We start from the raw sequence: 22,195 nt of genomic DNA, 5'->3' as shown, positions 1-22,195 counted from the left end.
AAGCAAAGGGAAAGAGCCAGAGGTGCTCAGGGTCAGTCAGGGTGCCGTGCCTCTCATAAGCCTGGTTAAATCCCATTTTACAGGTAAGGAAACTGAAGCTCAGAAAGATGTGCTTGCATCTACATAGTAGATCTCAAAAATATTTCTGGAACAAATAAATGAATTGAGAGATACCATTATTAAAACACAATATTAAAAAAACCTTTCCCTATCACTTAATATTTTTCAACAACATCATTTTAATGGCTGTATAGTATTCCATTCCACTGCCATGTATCATTGCCCTGTTGCCAGGAAATTGGGTCATGGTTGTTTCCTTTTTTTTTGGCTATTCATAGCGATGCTGTAGTAAATATTCTCTTTAAATCTTTCTGAATCTCCATTATATAGTTAGGGTCAATTTCTAAAAAGATACAGCACAAAATGTCTCCAAAGTTTTAAAGAAATGTGACTGTTTTCTTCCTAAAAAAGTATTCCAGTTGGCCTTCTCACCTGCCATATTTGAAGGGACATATTTGGGCTGAGTTGTCTTTGAATTCACTGCCTCATTTTGTTCTTGCATAGAATATCCTTAAAAGTGTTATTTATTTTTTAAAATAGATAATACACTTATAATGTAAAGAATCCAAAGCTACAAAAAATATTTTCTAAAAAGCTTTTCTTCTTCCCCTGTTCCTCAGTCAGCCCAATGGCCACCACTGAGACTGGCTTCTGGTAGGTCCTTCCAGAAAAGTTCAGATGCAAGCAAATACGTAGAGAGAAAATATCCTTTAAATGAAATGAAACAAAATAATAAAGCCATGGTATGCACAGAAGATAGGGAACTGACATCTGAAGCTGATTTCATCTTGGTTTCGAGCTGAGTGCAGAAAACATTGTCAAGGTCAAGGTGCTGGAGGAGGCACTGAAACAGCCTCAGGCCTGTGTACAGGGTGAGACGTTATTGTTGCTCATGTGCTGAGTCAGGAAAGGTCATAAGGATTGCCCAGCCCTCTCTGATGTGGGCACACTAATGAAAACTTGTCCACTTTCTTCTCCTCCTCTTCCTCCTCCTCCTCTTCCTCCTCCTCCTCCTCCTCTCCTCCTCCTTTTGATTAGTTATTTATTGATCAACGTTTGGGCTATTTCCAAGTTTTTAAAAAAGGGTGCAACAAATACTTGAGTTCATCACTCCGTTTAGGATTAATTTCTAGAAGTAGAAGTTCTGGGTCCAAACCAAGAATATTTTGAATTTTAATTGATATTGCTAACTTACACTCTAAAAAGTTTGTACCAATTTACAAGGCCCATCTACTTATTCTTATGGGCTCTCCCTCCCCACCCTTATACGGTGAGGAAGAGAAGTGACTAAGATGCTTTCAATTACTCTAAATTGATTGGTATCAGGTACTTATAACCCTTGAAAATAAGGGACATCACCAATATGCTTTGGCAGGTGAAGATTCTCTGAGTTCTATAATCTGAATGTGTGCCCAAATGATTTCTCTTCATGTGGCCTCATTTGGAGTCCAGAGGAAGTTCCTTCTGCCCTCTGCCTCACTTTTCTAATCTGAAATGAGGCTCAGGGTTTTTATGTCATTTTGTTTTAAACTCTAGGGCATGCAGGGCAGAGGAGAGCTTTGAAGACTTAAGGATCAACAGGCCCTTTACCCAGGCATCTCAAATATCTGGCCCCTCAACCCCACAGGTGTAGATCTCAGAGAAGAATCTGACCACTGTGCTGCTGTCGTCATTCTTGACATTAACGTGGAGAAGCTGATGTCTGAGAGGCACCCTAGCAATGTGTTCTCATGGTCATATGCTTCTGCAAACTCTACTAAATCAAGGTATTTTAATTGCGCTGTTAAAACCACCATCTCCTTCCACTCTTACTTCCCATTGTGTCAGACAATGATGAAGTAAGGGTTAGCATTTTGGGGATCTGGCTAAGAGGACCTTGACATTTAGTTTGGGTTTAGTGGTTTTAATTATGTTGTTTCCAGTCACCTTTGTGAATAAATTATTACCAACTGACCTGGTATAAGGAATGGCTTCCAGAAACACTCCTACCTAGCACACTGAGCTGGCTCCACTGGCACAGAGATGTGAAGATGTAGACTCACAGGTCATGTCTCAATAGTTATAGGGGTCTTACTTGCTTGCGAAAAGTATTATGGAGGTATGTCAAACAGAAAATTCATAAAAGTAATTTTATTTTTCTGAATTTTGTAACATTTGTGGAACTTGTCATTTGTTGTGTTTTTAATCTTTCTAACCCAGAAAATTTTATTTTTATTACCTAATTTTGTAGTTCTTTTCTTAAATAAGTCTCCCTAAATTGTATAAGCCTCAGGAAGTACAAAGTCTTCATCTGCTGCTGTTGAGCTTTCTCTGTGTCTTTTAGGATGACAGACTCCTCCTTGCCTTTCCTCACTGCTACTGCCAAACGGGTCTTATACATTTACATGGGGATATGACAGAGTGGTTGAGAGGACTCCTGCTGGATCCAGACAAACCTTTGTTTTCTCATCTATAAAATAGGAATATTAGAATCTCTCTTCTCAGATAGTAATGAAGTCAATGAGAAAATGTCTGTAAGGCCTTGAGCACAATCTAGCAGAGGACACAGTTAGTGACAGGTTTGATATTTAGCTGGCCCTTGCAGATATAACCAGACTCCCTGTTCATGACAGTGTCTGTTCTGATTTGGTTGGTGCCCATGTCAGATGCACAGTCATTATTAGCTATTGATATATTATTAGTCTCCCTCCCCATCTGCCCAAGGCATGTACATAGTAAGTGCTTAATCACTGGCAATCCAATCCAAGAATTTTAAAAACACTAGATGAATACAAAACAGAGGCTGGTTCTAAACTGAGCAATGTCCTAGACCCAAACAGTGACTCACAGTGATGAAATTTCCTCATATCAAAGAGCCCTCCAAGTTAATTTATTCTAATCCTCTTAAAGAATGATTTTTTTCCTGACATGTTTAAATATTGGAAATCTGGAAAATCCACAAAAGCACAATACAAAAATTAACTGCTGTTATTATAAATGATTATAGATATACATGTGATGTTATAATTATGTATTTAATACATATTTGTTGTACATAGTGTATTGAAACACACTTTAAAAAATCTAATACTTCCTAAGCATTTCTCCCATACTTTAAATATCTTTTAACTGTCATTTTTAATGGCTACATAATATTCCTCAACTGAAAGTGGGGATAAATAAAGGTACCATCTCAAAGGGATATACCATGAGCAATGACAAGAATTATGTCATGTAAAGCTGCCTAGCATGTAAAAAGCTCAGTAAATTTAGCTCCTACACAGAATAGATTTATATAATCAATCCCTTTTCGCTGGGCATTGAGGCTATTTCCATAATTTTGCTATGATAAATAACACTAGGTTATATTAATCTTTGCTCATATCTTCGATCATTTCCTTAGTAAATTTCGGGACTGCTGGATAGGCACATTTTAAAACTAACCCACTCATCGTTGTGCTGTTAGGGGAATAGAGAGGCAAGGGGGCTTGCCCGGGCTTATATAGCGAGTTAGCTGCGAAGTCGGGACTAGGAACCGTCCCAGTGACCCTAAGTGGTGGCTCACCAGCTGGGGACTGAGAGAAAAGTCCTGGCTGACTAAACTGGGCACCGGGACTAAAGCGGTCTCCGCAAGAACAGGAGGCCTGCGCGAAGGGGCGGGGCGGGGCGGGACAGAGCGAGGCGGCCAAACAGCGGCGTCCATCCGCTGCGCTCACCTGCGGAACCAAAGCTAAACGGTCGCCTGGCAACCCGGGCGGCGCGGCATTCGAACGGAAGCGAGGAACCAATCAGGATGTCCGGGGCAAACCATCCCAATGACGGGGGGGAAGTGCATGCCCACTTCCCCTTCCTCTTTGCCCCGGGACCTTCACTCCGGTGGAGGCCTTGGGACAGTCAGATACCCCCGCTCAACTCGGGTGCGGAGGGCAGCTCTGAAAATGTCTCTGCGGGTTCTTACGTGGGGCTGAGCCCCCCGAGTGGCGTTGGGCGCGGCCATTCCTTGCTCGGGTCAGAGCTGTCAGCCTCTCCAAGACCCGCAGCGGAGGAACCAGGACTGGCCTAGCAGGCTCCAGGTGAGGGCGCGGCTGGTCTGGGGCGCGAGCCCTGGTCTGGGTGGGAGGGCGATGAGGGGTATGTTAATCGACCGCCTGCGGTGTGCGTCCTCCACGGTCGTACCTCTGAGGAGGCGGTGTTACTACATGTCACAGATGAGAATGCTGAGATCTGAGAGGCAAGTGTCAGCCTGGCGAGGTCTGACAGAAAATCCAATTCAAGCCTTTCTGCTCCACCTCGCGGTCTCTAATCTAGGTAGATCTAGATTTGCCTTAGAGGCTTAGTTAGGCAACTGGTAGTCACTTTTTCAGCCTCCCAGCAGCAGGGACATGGCCCATGGAGCCTTGGCTGGATCACCTCCGTTCTCCCCCTCCCCGACACCGCCCTCCTGGTGCCCTTTCTGCCTCTGTCCTCTCTTCTTCAGAATGCTAAGAGTTGGACTCAGAGCTCATTTGGAGTCCTTCTGACTACGGGGTTCTGAATTGCAGTGCTGTCTCTCTCAGAGGGCCGCTCTCGGGGGATCGGGCTGGACTGACATTTCTGGGCTAGATGCCAGGTGGGCAACAGGTGCTCTGATTCCTGGAGTCGCTGTTGGACTTTTGAGAATCTGGCCCAGGTTGGGGGAAAGAATAGAGGCAGCCCTTCAGCGGAAGCCACAAGAGACGGGAGTTGCTGGTGGGATGGGGAATCCTCCTGGTGGAGCATCTGACCTAGACCAGGCCCTGCCTCCTGCTGATGGCTCCTTCTTCCCTCCAACCCCTCAACTTTCTCTTGTTGGTTTCCTTCTGTTGGTGGGGAAATTGAGATTCTAAGAAGATAAGACCCTTGCCCCAAATCACACAGTCAGACTTGGCACTGCTGGGGTTGGCTCCCAGTCAGTCTGGCTTCACTCTTAGAATCCTAGACACTCAGAATCCATAGCATCTGAGAATCTTGGATTTCTTCAAGGGGAGTTACTTATCTTCTTTCCTGGGAATCCGCCTCCTGGCTCTGGGGAGAGGAGCTCTGGGAACTCAGAAAGAAAACAACTCTTTCTTTCATTCTTTCAACAAATATTTACTGACTTCATATGCCTTGCCCTCTCCCTTGTCTATTTTGTTTTTCTCAGTAGCATTTACCCCATCAGTATATTTTACTTCTTATGAGTTTATTATCTTCCCCAACTGGAATGTGACACAAGGAGGGGCTAAGATGTGGTATTCACCTCCAGTGTAAAATTGAGGGGCTCCAAAACCATCTGTAATTGAATTAACTAAAGTTGACATTTATTGACCATTTGCAGTGTGTTCTGCTGGTGGAAGATCAACTCATATGGCCTCTGTGGAGCCCAGTCCCCACCAGTAGTTACTTAGTAGGAGCCGATGAGCTCTTTATATACTGAGGTGGCACAACATATATTAGTCAATAGCATATATTATTAAATATATTAGTAACATATTACAATTAATAATATATTAATGACATGTTATTGAGAACAACATGTATTATTGAATAAAAAGAGTAAGGTGAAAACAACACAATCATTTTGCCTTATGTATAAAAACTAGGAAGCATATGTTGCTTGTATCTGCCTAAAATCTCCCTGATAAAACCCACAACTGTCTGGTTACAGTGGTGCCTGCAGGGAGGGGAACTGGGTGGCAAGGAACAAGAGTGGGAAGTTTATTTTTACTTCATTCTGTTTATAACTCTTGAATTTTGAGCCATATGCAAATATCACCTGGTTGAAAAATTAGCTGCCTTAAGGTTTATCCAGGGCATTGGTGGCCATGACAACATTTCTGCACAAAAATTTTTAGATGCTGTGAAGCAGACTGAAGATAACATGCTTTTCTATACCATATTCTGTTTTTTTGAGCAGCAAAACCAGCGTTTGTGAGGGAACCCTAATTTCACACCAGGAGAACACTGTGAAGAACATGTTGCTTTTTTCAAACAGGTTTTTGGAGACCAAGCTCTAATGAGACCTACGACGTTCTGAAATCACTCGCTCGTTTTTTTATACATAAAAAATATGTACAAAGTTAGTTTATTGCATTAACAAAGCTCTTTAAACTACAAAAAAGAAAAATTATGTATATTAGATTATATATATAATTATATATAATATATATATATATTAGATTATATATTTAATCAAAAGACTACTACCCTGTCCGATCTATAACTGACTTGCTATGTTACATTGGGCAAGTTTCTTCACATCTCTGGGCCAAGATAGGAAGCCATGATGGTGAGCTCAGGCCTGAGCAGAGGGCAATCCAGGACAGGAAGTAGACTTGGTTGTAGGTCTCCCACAACCCCCACCTTCCCCATCTTGTGTGCCAGACCCTAAAGCTTTGCATGTGGCATCTCTCACAATCTCTACTGCAAGCCCCTTGTCCCTATTTTGCAACCTCAGGTGCAAACGGAGGCCCAGAGAATTGAGTTGGTGGGGGTGGGCCTTCCTTTGGCCAAATAAGAGGTTGTTTATTTGGTGTCTGCCTCACATCCCTCCTGCAGCCTACTTACCTCTCCCTTCCTGAGGTTTGTGCAAGGCTACCCTGGGCAGGGCTAACTCTGGGTAAGGCTGATGGCAGGCAGGCCAGGGCAAGTCTAGGGAGACTCCAGAAATAGCATGGGGCTTGGTGTGTCCCTAAAGGATGCCCAGCTGGGTGTCTCTGACCTGGACAGCTGAGTTGAAATCGAGCTGGGGCTACCCTACTGGCTAGCCCCCTCCCCACTGGCTGGAGCCTTCCTGATCCTCCTCCGGGGCAGGTGAGGGCCTCCCCGTCTCTACCCAAGTCTGGATACTAAATAGAAGGAGAGAAGCAGGTGGAAGGAAGGAGTGAGGGTGAGGGTGTAGAATGTCCTGAAAATTATATAAACATCAGAAACCATACCTTCTGCCCTCTCAACAAAGAATGAAAATCACTAACGCATCTTGAGCACTCACTGTGTGCTAAATACTTTATAAGTATGAACTCATTTAATTTCCTCAATATTATGATGTAAGGTAGTTACCACTATTATCATTTCCAACTTACAAAGGGAAACCGAGGACAAGAGAGCTTTAGTAACTTGTACAAGTTCACCTAGAGCTGGAATTCGAATCAATGGAGTCTAGCTCCAGACTCTATTCTCCCTCTTTTTCTTTTTGCTTTTGGTAAAATGTATATAAAATAAAATTACTATTTTAACCATTTTAAGTGTGCAGTTCAATGATGTTAAGTACATTCACATTGTTGTACAACCATCACCACCATCTCTTTCTAGAACTTTTTCATCTTCCCAAATGGAAACTCCATACCCACGAAACACTAACTCCCTATACTCCCTTCCCCCAGCCCCTAGTATCCACAAGTCTACTGTCTCTATGACTTTGACTACGCTAGGTATCTGATATAAGTGTAATCATACAATTTTTGTTCTTTTGTGACTCGCTTATTTCACTTAGCATAATGCCTTCAAGCTTCGCTTATGTTGTAACATGTATCAGAATTTCCTTTCTTTAAGGCTCAATAATATTCCATTGTATGTTTGTACCACATTCACTTATTCATCCATTAATGGACTCTTGGTTTATTCCCACCTTTTTGCTATTGTGAATAATGCTACTGTGAACATGGGTATACAAATATTTGGTCAAGTCCCTGCTTTCAGTTATTTTGGGTATATACCCAGAAGTGGAATTCCTGAATCTTATGGTAATTCCATTAAAATTTTTTTGCATAACTGCCATACTCTTTCCATGGTGGCTGTACCATTTTATATTCCCAACAGGGTACAAGGGTTCTAATTTTTCCATACCCTCACCAACACTTGTTATTATTTATTTATTTGATAATGCCCATCTTAATGACATGGTATCTCATTGTGGTTTTGATTTATATGTCCCTAACGATTAGTAATGTTGAGTATTTTTTCATGTGCTTATTTTCCATTCGCAAATCTTCTTTGGAGAAATGTCTATTCAAGTGACTCTTGAATGTTCCCTGAGAAGCGGAACTTCACAGCTCACACTTTGGTGGCATTTGTCATGCATAGGCCTCATGCTGGGAGGGAGGCACTGTCAAGAACCCTGTTTTACAGTTGAGAAAACCAAGGCATGGAGAAGTTGAGTATCTTACTCAAGGTCTCATAGCTGATCACTGGTGGAGCTGAGATTTGAACCCAGCAAGGTCAATTTCACAGTCCATGCTACAGCGGTGGCCAGGGAGATAGAGTGGAAAAGGGCATAGAGGTGCTAATGTGTACAGAGGTTTAGATGTGGCATCTGGAGGTTTGGAGACAGAACAGGGCTCAGCAGGAGGTAGCTGGAGCCCAGCTTAGAGGGGTGCGACTTGAGGCTGGAGGAGGAGTGGAGCAGGTTGGGGAAGTCCTGGGGCAGGATCAGGGGTTGGGAGGAGGCTTGGTGCTAAGGGGCCTTGGCTTTTGAGGTGGCCTAATTCCAGTCCTTCTACTTGGTCAGTAGTGTCCCCTCTTTTGTTTGGTCCCTGGAGGAAAAAATATGGAAGAGCGCGAGTTCCCAGCCCAGTGGGGAGATAGGAAACAAGTGACAGATAAGTGAATATCTGAAATGACAGGGTGTGATGAATGCTTGGAAGGGAACACATTTGGTGAGATAGTGGGCAGGAGCCTCAGAGTATTCAGGGAGGCCTCTCTGAGTAGGTGACATTTGAAATGAGACCTGAAGGAGGTGAGGGAAGGGGTTCCAGGCAGGAAACAGATAGTACAAAGGCCCTGAGGCAGGACAGATGGTGTTTCAGGAACAGCAGAGAGGGCTATGTGGCTAGAACAGAAAAGGTTGGAGATGAGGTGGGAGAGGAGGGTAGGGGCTGGATCCTGGAGGGTCTGAAGGCTGAGTGGAGAGTCTGGATTTTATTTTAAAGTGTTGGGGAGCCACAATGGTGAGACCTGGTTTCTGTTGGGAAAATATTGCCATCATTGCCCCCATTTTGTAACTGAGGAAACTGAGATCCAGAACCATAGCCAGGGAGTGCTATCTGGCTGATCTCCCTCTGGAGTCAAGAAAAGGAGGCTGTAGATTCCTGAGGAATCCCCTGGTGAGTGGCCAAAGCCCAACACTGGAAACTTGATCCCATGTTCCCCTCCCTGCCCTATGCCTGTATTCAGATCTTGGCTCTGCCATTTATTAGCTGTGTGACTTCTGGCAAGTGGCCCCAACTCTCTGTGCCTCAGTTTTCTCAACTATAAAGTAGGCATAATAGTAGTACCTACCTCAAAGGTTGGGTGTGAGGGTTAAATGAGTTAACATATATAAAGATCTTAGAACATGCCAGGTACAAAGAAAGCACTCAAGAGTTCTTACCTATTTTATTATGAAAATTGTTATTGTTGCTTTACTTGTACTACTCTTAGTGCCTAACAGAGTCTCCCCCTCCCCGTTCCCCCAACCCCTGCCCATTGTTGCCTCAGGTGGGGACCCAGCAGGCCACTGTGGAGAATGATGGTCTTGTAGCCTACCTCATTCCCATAAAATCAGGCCCCAGGGCCTGGAGGAGGCCTCAAGGTTGACTCACTCCCAAGGGGAAGAGAGCTGTTCTGAGTCACTTCCTGTTTCCTCATGCCCTCCATCCCAATCCTGATGTAGCCCCCACCAGACACTGACATGGAAGTGGGCCCTCTTCAGCCTCTCTAGGGTCTAAAGCTGGGAGTGCTTCCTTCTCTGGGCCTCAGGATCCTGGTGGAAACTGACCTAATCAAATGTGCCACCTGAAGTAACATACCAAGGGTTGGGGTGGCAGAGGAGACAATCAGCATCCTCTTGGGAATTCTCTCCTCATAAATGGGGATTAAATAGTTCCTCTCTTGGAGGTGGGAGTCCAGAGATTTCAATAAGTACAGAGCCTGGCACTTAAAAATTGTAGGTATTATTATTACTATTATTGCTGTTGTTACTAATGTTTACAGCTTGCTCAAAGCTTCTACAGGCACTCTCAGGCCCTAAGTACTCACACTGACCTGGTCTGGAAGGTAGGATGCTTTTCACTTGACAGAGTAGAGAGCCAGAGAAGTTCAGCAAGCTGCTCAGGGACACACAGCTAGAAAGCAGTGGCATTAAGGCTTGGTTAGGAGGGAAAGTGCTCAGTTTGGATTCCTCAGGGTGACTTTGGTTAACTGACTCAGCCTGTCCTAGCCTCAATATTCCATTAGTCAAGGGATAATAATAGAGCTTACCTCATAGGGGTCGTTGGGAATATTAAAATGGATTAATTAATACCAGGAAAAGCACTTTCTCATGCCTGACACAGTGAACATTAACTGGTAGTCATTGTGCCTGTGAGGGACATGGACTCAGTTTTCCCATCTCCAAGATGGGTGCACTTGCCAGAGTGGGCCACGGGGACTCCATGCACCAGATGTGGCGGGTGCGGCTGTGGAATGGAACCGCCGTGTCTCGCGGAAGAGCTTCGTGGGGTGGGGCGGCGGGGTGGGGGTGGGGCGATCGCGGTAAGGACGGCTGGGTCAGGGTCTTGGCGTTGTTGTGCCGACTGCCAGCTCATCTGGGCTCGGGTGCTGGCTGCTGCCTTATTTTCGTTCTTTTCAGGTAATACCTGGGCCAGCGGGTTCACCTGCCTGCAGCCAGCCGCCGGAAATTACGCAAACGCGTGTTACCTGAGCCCCAGGTGGGCCGGGCCAGAGGAGTTCAGCGTAGCGGCGCGGGCGCGGCCAGGTATGTGAGGGCCCGGGTCAGGGGCGCCTGGCCTGGTTGGGGGGCGGCCTGGGCACCCCTCCTTCCCCGGGGAGGCGGGGACGGGGTAGGGGCTCACCTTCCAGCCTGGATGAGGCCGCATGAGTATTGCTGTCAGCCCCCTCATTTAGGGGCCAAGCCAACGCGGGCTCAGAGAGGGGCGGCGAGCAGCCAAAATCACACAGCGTAACGCCAGGCTTGCGGCCTCCTCTGCGCTTGGGAGTCCCCAAGATTGCCCCGAAGTGGAGAAGGGCAGAAAGCAGACCGGTAATCCGAGCTGCCCTTACTCCCTCTCAGCCTCCAGAAGCTGCCTCCAGGGAAGCCGGTGGGGAGGGGCAAGGTGGGACTGCAGGCCCTCGGGATGCCAAAGAGAAAGGCCCAACGGGAAAGGGCCCCCGCATTTGGGGCCATTTGTGGGCAGCGTTTGAAATTCATGGGTGGGGCATTGGGTGATGAAAAGAGGCTGCAAAGACAGAGAGGACGAATCCCACCTGGGGACTGGGACCCTGATTTCAACTCGCAGAAGCTGCCGCACCTCCGTTTGTCCACCTTGAAATGGAGCTTGTTTAGATCAGCTACCCGATTAAGCCTCTCTCCTGTGCCTCTTTTGTCCACGGCCTCGGCTCAGACAGACCCTTCCGGAGAGTGCTTAGAGACCCCTGCCAGGGGCACGGTCTGCGGAGTTGTGTCAAAGTCCTAAGATAAACAAGGAGCCCTTTTCATGGAGCGCTGCCTTTTGCCAGGTGCTGAAGAATATCCTCGACCTGTTTTCTCTCTCCATCCTTTCGATGACCTGGAGGCTCAGGGAGGTCTATTTTTAACAGCATTTCACAGATAAGGAAACGGAATCTGGAAGAGGCGCGGCTGCTTGTACAAGGCGCACAGCGGGCGGGTGGGCGAGTCCCAGGCAGGTGGGCCAGAGGCTCCAAAACCCGGCACCGCTCCTCACATCTGTCTCGGGAGACCCTGGGACCTGCAGGTCGGGCCAGAGGGGTTAGGGGCCCGACCTGGGGGCGCGCGGGGCTTTTGCCCTGGCCCTGCCCATCTGACCTTCTTCCTCTCAGTTTCCCCGGATGGTGCCTGGGAGGGAACAACCTCTGTCAACGGGTTGGACTGGTTTGGGAGGCGGCGGCCCCGGGGGTGTGGCAGAGTCTAGCTACCTCGATAAGGCTCAGCAGGACTGCCTTTCCTGCCAGACCCTTCCCTCCTGAGGTCTCCTGGGGGTCGGCTCTGAATGGGGCTGCCTTCCTTTCCCACCTCCTCCATCACTTCTACCTTTAGAGCAGCTCTGGCTCTTGTCCAGTAGCCCCCAAGTTTCTGTTCTCAACTTGCCATTGCAGCAGAGGTCTCAAACTGGGGCTAGGGGCCAGATAGATGGAGGGGAGGGTATGGCAGGTATGTTTGCAAACATGTTTTGTTTGCCCCATACATGTAGTGTTTTTAAAATTATTATTACTGAATATGCTAACATTTAAGAATCTAGAGTTTTCCTGCTCTTCTGGATTTGCAGCTTCCTAGAATATTCTACACTTACTACCTTGGACCTATTGCCTGCAGTAGGCTGGGTGTGCCCTTCTCCAATTTATCCCAGGTCTGCCCATTCACGTTTGGCCCCCATAGGCATTTCAAATCAATAAAAATATATTGAATACTTATTATGTGTTAAGAGCAATATCTTGAAACTGAGATACAGTGAACAAACCAGACACCTCCCCCTCGCCCCCCCACCGGGGAGCTGATATTTTAGAGGAATGGGAACAACAAAGAGTAAAACTACTATAAACATAGTAGATGAGTGAATTATTTATCTGCTCTGGGACCTAGGTTGGTCACTTCTCTGAGCCTGTTTCTCCACCTGTAAAATGAGGACAAGGATCCATCTCAAGGGCTTGTTGGAAGATTACAGGAGAGGATGGTGTCAAATGTCTAGCACACAGTAGAGATCTCTGCCTCCCTACCCCAATCTAGATGCTCCCTACTGGAATTCCAGATTTCTAGGTGGGACTCTCCAGGATAGCTTTCTGCTTATGGATGGAGATGCGCTAATCTGTGCTGCCTATATTAGTGACCACTAGCCTCAATGTGGCTATCAAGCACTTGAAATGTGGCTAGTGTGATTCAGAAACTGAACTGTAAGTTTTTGTTTAATTTGAATTTAAAGCTAAGTTTGTGGCTAGTGGCTATTAAATTAGACAACACAGCTCTAGATGGCCTGTACTACAAGTCCTCTTGGGGATGAAGTCTTCCTTCCCCAGTTAATACAAATGAGAAAGTTCAGGACTTGGTCTACAGGATTTTTTCTGGCCCATCTCTAGGGAGACTTGCAGGGGCACTTTGTGGCCCCAGCCCTTCCTTGGAGAAAAGGACAGGGGTGGCCTGGTGCCTGGGGCACCAGGCCCTGATGCCTTGGTGACCATGTGGATAGATGGGCACCCAATCCCATGTTATGGCTTCTGGCAGATCCAGAGTCTGCTGGATGCCCCCAAACAAGGCTGTGTGATCTTGGGCGTTTTCGGCTGCTCTCGGAGCAGCATAGCTGAGGGCTGATGTTTCCCTGTGACAGGCATCCATGGATCACTGTGGGCCTGGCATAGGAGACCCATACTGGAAGCTGATGGTGTCTGGACTCCACTGGGGTGGGGGTGGTGATTTTCTACACTCCTCCTCCACAAAGCTGTGCTGCTGTGCCTGGGGCCTGGCATGTCTAAACGGGTGGATGGCACAGGGCAGCTTCCTGCCATGGTGGATGAGGGATCGAGGTGGTACCAGATTCCATGTGGGCAATCAGAGTGGAATTGGAGCTTTTTCTCTTAGTCACTTAACCCTAAGACCCCTGTACCAGCATCTCCTTGCTTGGAGGCAAGGAACAGAGCTACCAACTTGCTAAATTAGCTTAATTAAGTTTGTTTCCTCCCTGGGTTTCAGTTTCCCCGTCTGTAAAGTGGAGCTGTTGAGAGGACCCACTGAAGTTGAGCCACCTGGTGCCCAGCACACAGCTCGGAGCCCGCTTTGCTTCCTTTAAAGTGCCTTGCCCGGTCTTCCGCTCAGGCTGCTCGTGTCTTTCTTTGACACCTTTTTTTCTCTGCCTTAGCTGAGCTGGGTCCTCGAAGGGGCGGGGATGTGAGCAGAGCCACAAGCCCTTCAGCTGGCGCTTTCTGCCTTCTGATTGGCTCCCTGTGAATCAGGGGCGTGGCCTTCACTTTTAATAGGAAGGGCGTCTTCAGCTTCTTCCAGTCTTTGCTGAGCCTTTGTCTGAGAGTGTTCAGCTCCTCTCTTTCTTTCCTCCCCTGCAGCCGTTGCCTGCGTCCAGCTGCCAACTTTCTGCCTGGATCTCTGTCTCCTCATTTCTCCAGTCTCCTCATACAGAAGCCTTTGGGGTATGTAACAGCCATGCCTGTGGACACACTGTCTCCTGGAGCCAGGGACACCCCTTCCCTACCTTTCCGCTTGCGGACCAAGGTCCCGGGCTATCTGCTACGGAGACCAGCAGATGGTGGAGCTCGGAAACCTAGTGCTGTGGAGCGCCTGGAGGCAGACAAGGCCAAGTATGTCAAGAGCCTGCATGTGGCCAACACACGTCAGGAACCTGTGCAACCCCTGCTGTCCAAGCAGCCACTCTTCAGCCCCGGGACTCGCCGCACAGTGCTCACTTCTAGCCGTCGAGCCCTGCCTGGCCCTGGCCGACGGCCCCAACTGGACCTGGACATCCTTAGCAGCCTCATCGACTTGTGTGATAGTCCTGTGTCTCCTGCCGAGGCCAGCCGTACCACTGGACGGGCAGAGGGAGCTCTCCAGGCCTCCCCAGCCACCCCTCCACGCCCACCGCCCAGTACAACTGCAGTCCGCCGAGTGGATGTCCGTCCCCTACCGGCCTCACCTGCCCAGCCCTGCCCATCACCAGGCATTGCTACCGCCTCCAGTCCTGCCCGGCCCTCTGGTTTGCAACGCTCCAAGTCGGACCTGAGTGAGCGTTTCTCACGGGCAGCGGCTGACTTGGAGCGATTTTTTAACTTCTGTGGCCTGGACCCAGAGGAGGCACGGGGCTTGGGTGTGGCCCACCTGGCACGGGCCAGCTCAGACATCGTGTCCCTGGCAGGGCCCAGTGCTGGGCCAGGCAGCTCCGAGGGGGAATGTTCCCGTCGCAGCTCTGCCACTGTTGAGGAGCGGGCCCGGGAGCGCATCCCCTATGGTGTGTCCGTGGTGGAGCGCAACGCCCGTGTGATCAAGTGGCTGTATGGGTTGCGGCAAGCACGGGAGACCCCAGCGGCTGAGGGCTAGTCCTTCACTGGACTCAGCACTCCTCACTGGACTCAGCACTCCTCAGCAACTGGCCCCTCGGCCCCTCCTGCATCCATTCCCTGGTTTGGGGTAGACTAGAGGCTACTGCCTGTGTGAGCTTGGTATGGAGGCAAAGCCTCAGAGGCTGGACCAGGATGGATCTGGCAAGGACTGACCTTGGAGAGAGTTGCCTCTTGACCTTGAACCACTCCCTACTCCTCATATGTAGGGGTTTTTCAGCATGAGTGTACCTCTGCTTGGTTCCTCTCATGGGTTTGGGTATTTGGCCCTCCCCACTGAGAATGAAGGGCCAAGGATCTCACCAGGTCTGTCTACCCAGTAGCTCTATTTCTTTCTTCCTTCTTTGGCCTCTGTCCTTTGCTGACTTCCTCTTCCTTACCCAGTGGGCCCTAGTTCCCTGGGAACTCACCTTGGGGTGGGGAAAGGGAAGAGTGGTCTATGCACTGTTCTTCCCAGGTCTTGACAGCCTGGCCTAGGTGGGTAGACTACTGGAGGGACTGGTAGGAGTTTGCACTGCTCTCTCTGACTTACCTCCCTTTGATTAATAAACACAAATGCTTGTTTTTCAAGGCTTGGGTCATCAGACTCTTCTATGTTCATAATGGAAAGAGATGGGAAAAGTCTTGGGGTGGGACCTTCCAAACCTAGTAATTGTTCACCTGAGGATCTCGTGGGGGCATGAGGACAGTGGTTGTTCTGGCCTGAGGGATCCTCACAACCCCTCTGGGAGACCAGTAGGCCTCTTTCATAGAGGAGGAAACTGAGTCCAGTCACCAAATGAGTCGGGATAGAGCTGGGACTGGGGCCTTTCCCCTGAGTCAGGAAGGGGAACTGCAGGGGAAAGACTGGACCCTCCTGATCATGAGTGTTCTGATCTCCCCAACCCCTAGCCCAGTTCCCAAGGGGGCAGGAAGCTCAGAGAGGGCAAACCCTGAACTTGAGGTCACATAGACCATAGAGTGGGGTGTTGGAAGTCTGAGTTCTTTGAGGAAGAGGTACTTGGGGTGGACAGCACAAAATGAGTGGACTTGCCTCCAAGTCAGGGTGACCCTGGACAAGGCAGTCTCCCTCTCTGGGCCTCAGTGGATGGGTTGGACAGCACAGTCCTCTTTGGGCTGGGGGAAGGGGAAGGAGACGGTTGACACTGGGCTTTGAGGTCTCAACTCCTTCGCATCTCCTTCCAGGTTAGTTACCTGCTACGAGACCCTACTTTGGCTGGTGGAGCAGCCAGTACTAGGGCTGGGGACACAAAGGGTGAAAGCCTGGGTGGCCTCTGCTGGCTCCTGGGTTTGGAGGGGGAAGGGCTGGGTGGTGTTTCCTTTCTGAAGGCTGCCTTGGCTGCAGCACTCAGAAACAGGAAGCCCTAATGGGGGCCCTGGTGACAGGTTTGATGTAGGTTTTATTTTAAGCATAAAGAGGAGATTTCCGTTGGGCTGTTGACAAACATCCAGGTCAGCCCAGCTGTCTGTCTGTCTGACAGTCTACAACCAGCCCCCAGGGGATTGGGCTAGGCCTGGACAGTTCAGGAAAAAAAGGTGAAATTGGGTTATAGAATAGGATGCTATTTGAGCCCATGATAATGAAATTCACACCTTTGTGATACAGGTGAAGAACAGAGAGGGCAATGACCTGTGCACTGGCACCCAGGAGCTGGACCTCCTGGTCCCCATGTTAAAGGAGTGATAGGGTCAGAAGGATAATCTGGGTAGGCTCTGCAGAGGTGGTGTCCTCTGAGGTGTCAAAGACCAGCCCTTCTGGGCAACCTGACCAGAATTCTATGCTAAGTGTTGCTCCTTTCCAAGACCTGCCAGCCTGCAGAAACAAGAAGGTAGATGTGTTGGCCGCATTTGACATGTGAAAAAATTGAGGTTCAGGACATAGGACTGATGATGGGTGATGGGCTGGAAGGCCCTCTGTTCCTGGAGGAGTCTTAAGTGCTGGGCTCAGATCCTTCACACTCGTCCCATCATTGAATCCTCAAGGTGATCTTTTGAGGGTCACTAGAAAATCTTTTGTCTTAGAGCAGGAGGGGTAGTGGCTTGTGGGCCGTCCCAGAGCAGATCTGCCCTCCAGCTTGGGGTCATACCCTGGACTGTGGACACCCCAAACTCAGCAGCACTCTGGCTCCCTTGTTATCCTGACACATGCCTCACCTCTTCCTCATCCTGGTGAACTTTCCTCCTGGTTACTTTATTGAGCATCTATCTACTGGATGCCTAGCCAGTCATGGGCCCTGCCCTAGTCTTGGGGTAAGGAGAAGATAAGCAGCTAAGCAGGAAGCACATAGTCATATAATGTGGAGCAGATATGTTTAGGGACTTCAGCCCGAAGATCAGAGCTATTCCAGAAGCAGGGCTTGGGGTAGCAGAGAAGGGTATTGGTAGGATCTGTTGGAAAGAGAGCAGGGAGGCATTCTTAAAAGTGAGGATGGTTCCAGTCTGAGCCTTGACTTCTCCAAAAGAAGTTTCCTCATTCAGAAGGGCTTCCCCTCTGGCAGGATTTTGCAGTTTACCATAATCTCATGTGGAGATCTGTGGACTGAGTGGTTGGGGGCTTCTGCCACTCCCCCTTACCAGCCTGCCAGCCTCTGGGATCTGCAGAACAGCCCCTCTATTGTTCTGCTTCCAGTTGGAGTATGAGGGGCAGTGAGTGGCAGCCTCTGTGTTTCAGCCCTTCTGAGGGCCTGCAGCTGCTGCCCTGTCCCCTGGGGCTGCCTGGCCCCTATAGCAGCTCTCTCAGGCCAGACTGGCCCCAGCTGCCTAGGCCCTAATTAGGCAGAGATGAGATCTGCCCCCTGATCTGTTTCCCACTAGCTAATTATATACATGCGGGCTTGGGAGATCAGCAAACTGGCTGCTCACTTCTGTGATGAAGGTGTGATGGGCCCCTGGGAAAGGCACCTGACTTACCAGCCAGTCTCCAGTTTACCATCTTGGAAGAGGATGGGATGTAGCTAGAAGGCCCTGTTTCTGTCCCTAGTGAAATGGTTTTGGTTTGGCTACTGAGGCATTCAAGGGGACCAGGGGTAGGAGACCCCCATTTTGCCTGACATCCAGGGGGAGCTGGGAGAGACTGAAAAATTAGGCTATAGATCCTTTTGATTATAGGATCCCAGGATAGGGTGGAGACATAGATGAGATCATGGTGACAACTGTCACCGAGATAGATGTGCACACAGGAGGGCTTAAGAGTTGTGTGGGTCCATCCAGGCCCAAGACAAAACCCCATTTAGGTTTTAAAAAATGTATTATTTTTCAGATAATAGTCATATTTCCTCCAACACTTTATTAAGAAAAATTTCAAACTTAAAATTTGAAAGAATTATACAGTGAACACATATACCTACCTACTAGATGCACAATTCTTAATATTTTGCTAGATTTGCTTTATCGGGCATCTATTCATCTATCCATCCCTTTATCCATCTATTAAGACAGCTTATTTTTGGTAAGATTTTCAAAATAAATTACAAACATCAGTGCACTTCCCCTTAAAGGCATTTTAGCATGCATATCCTTAGCTTTAGTTTAATTAGCTATAGTTCAATACTATTTGTTCGCAGTTCTTTTTCTTTTTTGTTTAGGAGGGGGAGGTAAAATTTACACACAGTGAAATACACAGATCTTAAAGATACCCTTGGCTGAGTTCAGATAAGTGCATACTGTACCTCAAACCCCAATCAGGAAATAGTGCATCACCATCTATACCGAAAGTTCCCTCATGTTTCTTCCTTGCCAATTCCTGTCCCCACCTCATGGGTATATCTCTATATCTATATAAATTAAATAATACTAATAAGCATTCTCTTGCCTTGTCCTTCTCTCTCTCAACCCTGTTCCCCAAAAGCAGCCATACTCAACTCTTTTAACTATTTCTTCTGGTACTTCTCTCCACATTTCTAAGTAGCATGCTTTTCCTGCCGGTTGCTTGATTAATTTTAGACAAATGTTGACCAACTTTCCAGTCTGATGTCTTCACAGTGTGGCTTCTGCAGCCTGACTGCCTGGGTTCGAATCCCAGCCCTTGCCCTGATTGACCATACGACCTTGGGCAAGTGACTTAAACTTCTTATGCCTCGGCTTCCTCATTTGTAAAATGAGAGTAATAAGACATTTAAATTGTTGGATTGTTGTGAGGATTCAACATGTAAAGTGCCTGGAATAATGCACATTACCCAGTGAGTGGTCAAAACTTTAAAAAAAATTATTATTAGCAAGGAAGATTTAACTGTTCTCACCCTCCTCTCCTTTTAATCTACATTTATCACAATTTTCCATTAAATGAATATTCAGTATTATTTATATTACAACTATATCAGATTTGTTTCCTGCCAAGCCAAATGTTATGGTTACATTTCCTTTCTTATGAAACTTTTTTTCTGTTTCCTGGAATTACTACCGGCTTTGTTTTTCATTCCCTTAGTTTCCTCTTAACTCATCCTACTTCTCAGACATTTTAAATTTCCCCATAGTTACACATAGAGGATAATTTATTGGAAACAAACAAACAGTGGAACCAATTCTAAAAATAGATCTCAAGCACAAGTACAATTTGTAAGATAAGCATTTGTGAGCTTCCATGGTATGTCCCTGCCCACATGGGTCTCCAAGGAGGATAAAACCTGAAGGTATGGCCCCTACTGCCAAGCCTGTCCATTTGCCATGGGAAACCCTCAGCACCATCTGCTCACTGGTGCCAACCTTTGGCCCATTCTGTGCCCTTTGCTTTATTCATCCATTTATTCAACAAAAGTCAGCTGGGTCCTTTTCCATGCCCTGCACTGTGCTGGCCAGTGCCAGGGACATAGAGCTTGGGCCATGTCAACCCACCCATCTCCCAGTTGGCATTTTTATTAACATGTTAGCAGCCAGGAGAGTGGTTTGAATTGAGGCGTGTGTGGGGTTAGGTGATGGCTGGTGTATGTGTATGTGACTGTAAGGGGCATGTGAGCGTGCGTTGGTGCTGACAGATTTTCGATGGAAGGCCTTTTGTGTACATCTATGTGCATTGCATAAGTTAATAGGTATTGTCTGCACAGTGTGTATTCCCTAGGCATGTGTATCAGTCTTTGCTTGTGTAACAAACCATACTTAACCCAGTGGCCTAAAACAACAACTTATTATTCTATGAAATGGCAATCTGGGCTCGGCTGGGCAGTTCTTTTGGTCTTACCTAGGCTCACTCACGTAGTTGTAGTCAGTGCAGCCCGGGTAGTCTTGGAGGGCCCCCTCACATGTCTGGCAGTTGTCAGGCTGTTTGTTGGGGTGCTTCTGTTCATTTCCCAGAAGCTAGCCTGGGCTCATGCACATGGAAATCGTAGGGTTCCATGTTCGGTAAGAGAGGACCAGCTCCAATGCCTCTGCTTATGTCATGATCACTAATGTCCCAGACAGAGTAATATGGCTGAGTCAGATTCAAGGGATGGAGAAATAGCCTCTGTCTCTTAGTCACATTGCAAAAGGGCAAGAGTATAGGCATAGAGAAATTATTGCAGCCGGTTTCCGATTGACCACAGCCTGTGTGTGCCAGGAAAAGTATTGGGGAAAAGTCCCAGCTTTGAAATCAGAAAAACCTGGACCTCTTGGTACTACCACTTACTTGCTGTTTGACCTTAGTCAAGTTGCCTCACCTCTGTGTGCTTTGTAAACTGGATAACATTGAAAGAAATGAGACAATCTTTATAAAGTGCCTATGATGTTCATTAATGCAACACATTTATTAGGGCCTACTGTGTGTCAAGCACTAGCCACACCCTGGGGATATAGGAGTGAACCAAAAGAACTAAAACACCTGCCCTTGGGAAGCTCAATCCAGGTTGTAGATAGACATTAATCGATCATCTCAATTTTGTGGTCCCTAAGATTGGGTCCTGATAAAAAGGTAGTGTTGCTGATCTGGCCAGGGAGGTCTGGAAGCCTGAGATATCTGAGCTAAGATATGACGGATAGGTAGACGTTAACCAGGAGAAGAGGGGATAGAAGTGGAAAAAGATATTAAATTAATGGAACAGCATGTGCAAAGATCCTGTGGTGGGAGGAGCAGATTCTAGGAACAGAGAGAAGATAGGTGGGGCCAAGTCCATAAGGGCTAGACCATGTGAGGTTATGGGAACCTCTGAACAATGTGAGGATCTATCTTGCCAGGCAACCTGAACTAAAACCCAAAGGTTTAACTGCTCTGTGAGGCCCTGATGACCTGGATCCCTATTACTCCTCCCACCTCACCTTTACCTACACTGCTACAACCATGCTGCTTCTTTAATGTTCCAGGAACATACCAAATGCATTTCTACCTCAGTGCCTTTGCACTGGCTATTTCCATTGCCAGTATCTAGATATCCACAAGACCCATTCTCTCTCTTCATTTAGGTCTCTGCCTACATGTCACCTCCTCAAAGAGGTCTTCTCTGATCCACCCATTCACTGCCCTCCCCAGCTAACCCATCCAACAGTCACTAGTTTCCTACCCTGATTTATATTTCTTGCTAGAAAAATACACGTCACCCCCTGGCTTACAGTAAACAGAGACTGCATTTCTGTTTCTTGCCTTTGTTTCTCACTAGAATGCAGCTCCAGTAGGTAGGGACTTGACTTTGCTCTAGGCTGTGTCCCATCCCTTGGAGAATAGTAGATGTTCCATAGCATTTGTTGGATGAAGGAATAAGTGAAAATGAGTGAGCAAATGGCATGCTGGAAGGAACTGTCTCCTGGAAATTGGAAGGACTGGGTTCAAGCCCCAGCTGGGCCACCTAGATAAATTGTTTGCCTTTCTGTTCCTTGTTTTCCACAGCTGAGGCATCTTTGGTCTCTAGATTGGTTCTGGATTTGGAAAGGAAGATTCCAGCCTGTAAAGGAGACAGTTCTGTCTCCTCCAGGGAGGAAGGGAGCTGGGGCCCTGTCTTTGACCCTCCTGGGGATGAAAATAGCCTAGCCCAGGCCCTAGGTAGGCCCCCACCTCACTGTGGCATCCAGCTGGAGCCAGGGGGCTCTGTCTGGAGCCTGCCAGCCTGGCGCTGGGTTGGGATAGAGGTCACCTGACAGCTGGGCCTGGCAGCCCTGGGAAGTACTTAAGGGCAAACTGGGCCGGTCGGATGTCCCTATCCTCCCTCTC

The 22,195-nt window shown here is 47.8% G+C and overlaps 1 protein-coding gene across 5 annotated transcripts; it reads left to right on the top strand.

The window, feature by feature from the left end:
* Nucleotides 1–3,844: 3,844 nt before the first annotated feature.
* Nucleotides 3,845–15,655, top strand: FAM110A (family with sequence similarity 110 member A). 5 transcript variants are annotated; one of them, XR_005653028.1, is made up of 5 exons: nucleotides 3,845–4,112; nucleotides 10,643–10,768; nucleotides 10,918–11,053; nucleotides 11,419–11,529; nucleotides 11,611–12,441. XR_005653028.1 is itself a non-coding variant. In XM_039863957.1 (4 exons), exon 4 carries the CDS (start codon nucleotides 14,177–14,179, stop codon nucleotides 15,062–15,064), a length of 888 nt encoding a protein of 295 aa, XP_039719891.1. In that variant the 5' UTR covers nucleotides 3,863–4,112; nucleotides 10,643–10,768; nucleotides 11,419–11,529; nucleotides 14,080–14,176; the 3' UTR covers nucleotides 15,065–15,655. The 5 variants fall into 5 exon arrangements, 4 of the variants coding, with proteins under 4 accessions (XP_039719891.1, XP_039719890.1, XP_039719889.1 ...); XM_039863957.1 differs by lacking the exons at nucleotides 10,918–11,053; nucleotides 11,611–12,441 and adding an exon at nucleotides 14,080–15,655 and having other exon boundaries at nucleotides 3,863–4,112; XM_039863956.1 differs by lacking the exons at nucleotides 11,419–11,529; nucleotides 11,611–12,441 and adding an exon at nucleotides 14,080–15,655 and having other exon boundaries at nucleotides 3,863–4,112.
* Nucleotides 15,656–22,195: the final 6,540 nt, after the last annotated feature.

Source organism: Pteropus medius, unplaced genomic scaffold, assembly GCF_902729225.1.
Source record: "Pteropus medius unplaced genomic scaffold, Ma_sr-lr_union100, whole genome shotgun sequence".
Taxonomy (NCBI): domain Eukaryota; kingdom Metazoa; phylum Chordata; class Mammalia; order Chiroptera; family Pteropodidae; genus Pteropus; species Pteropus medius.
This window is presented reverse-complemented; position numbering and strand designations above follow the sequence as displayed.

Excerpts from the sequence above, each read along its gene's own strand:
- FAM110A (XM_039863957.1), top strand. The coding sequence starts at position 14,177 with ATGCCTGTGGACACACTGTCTCCTGGAGCCAGGGACACCCCTTCCCTA.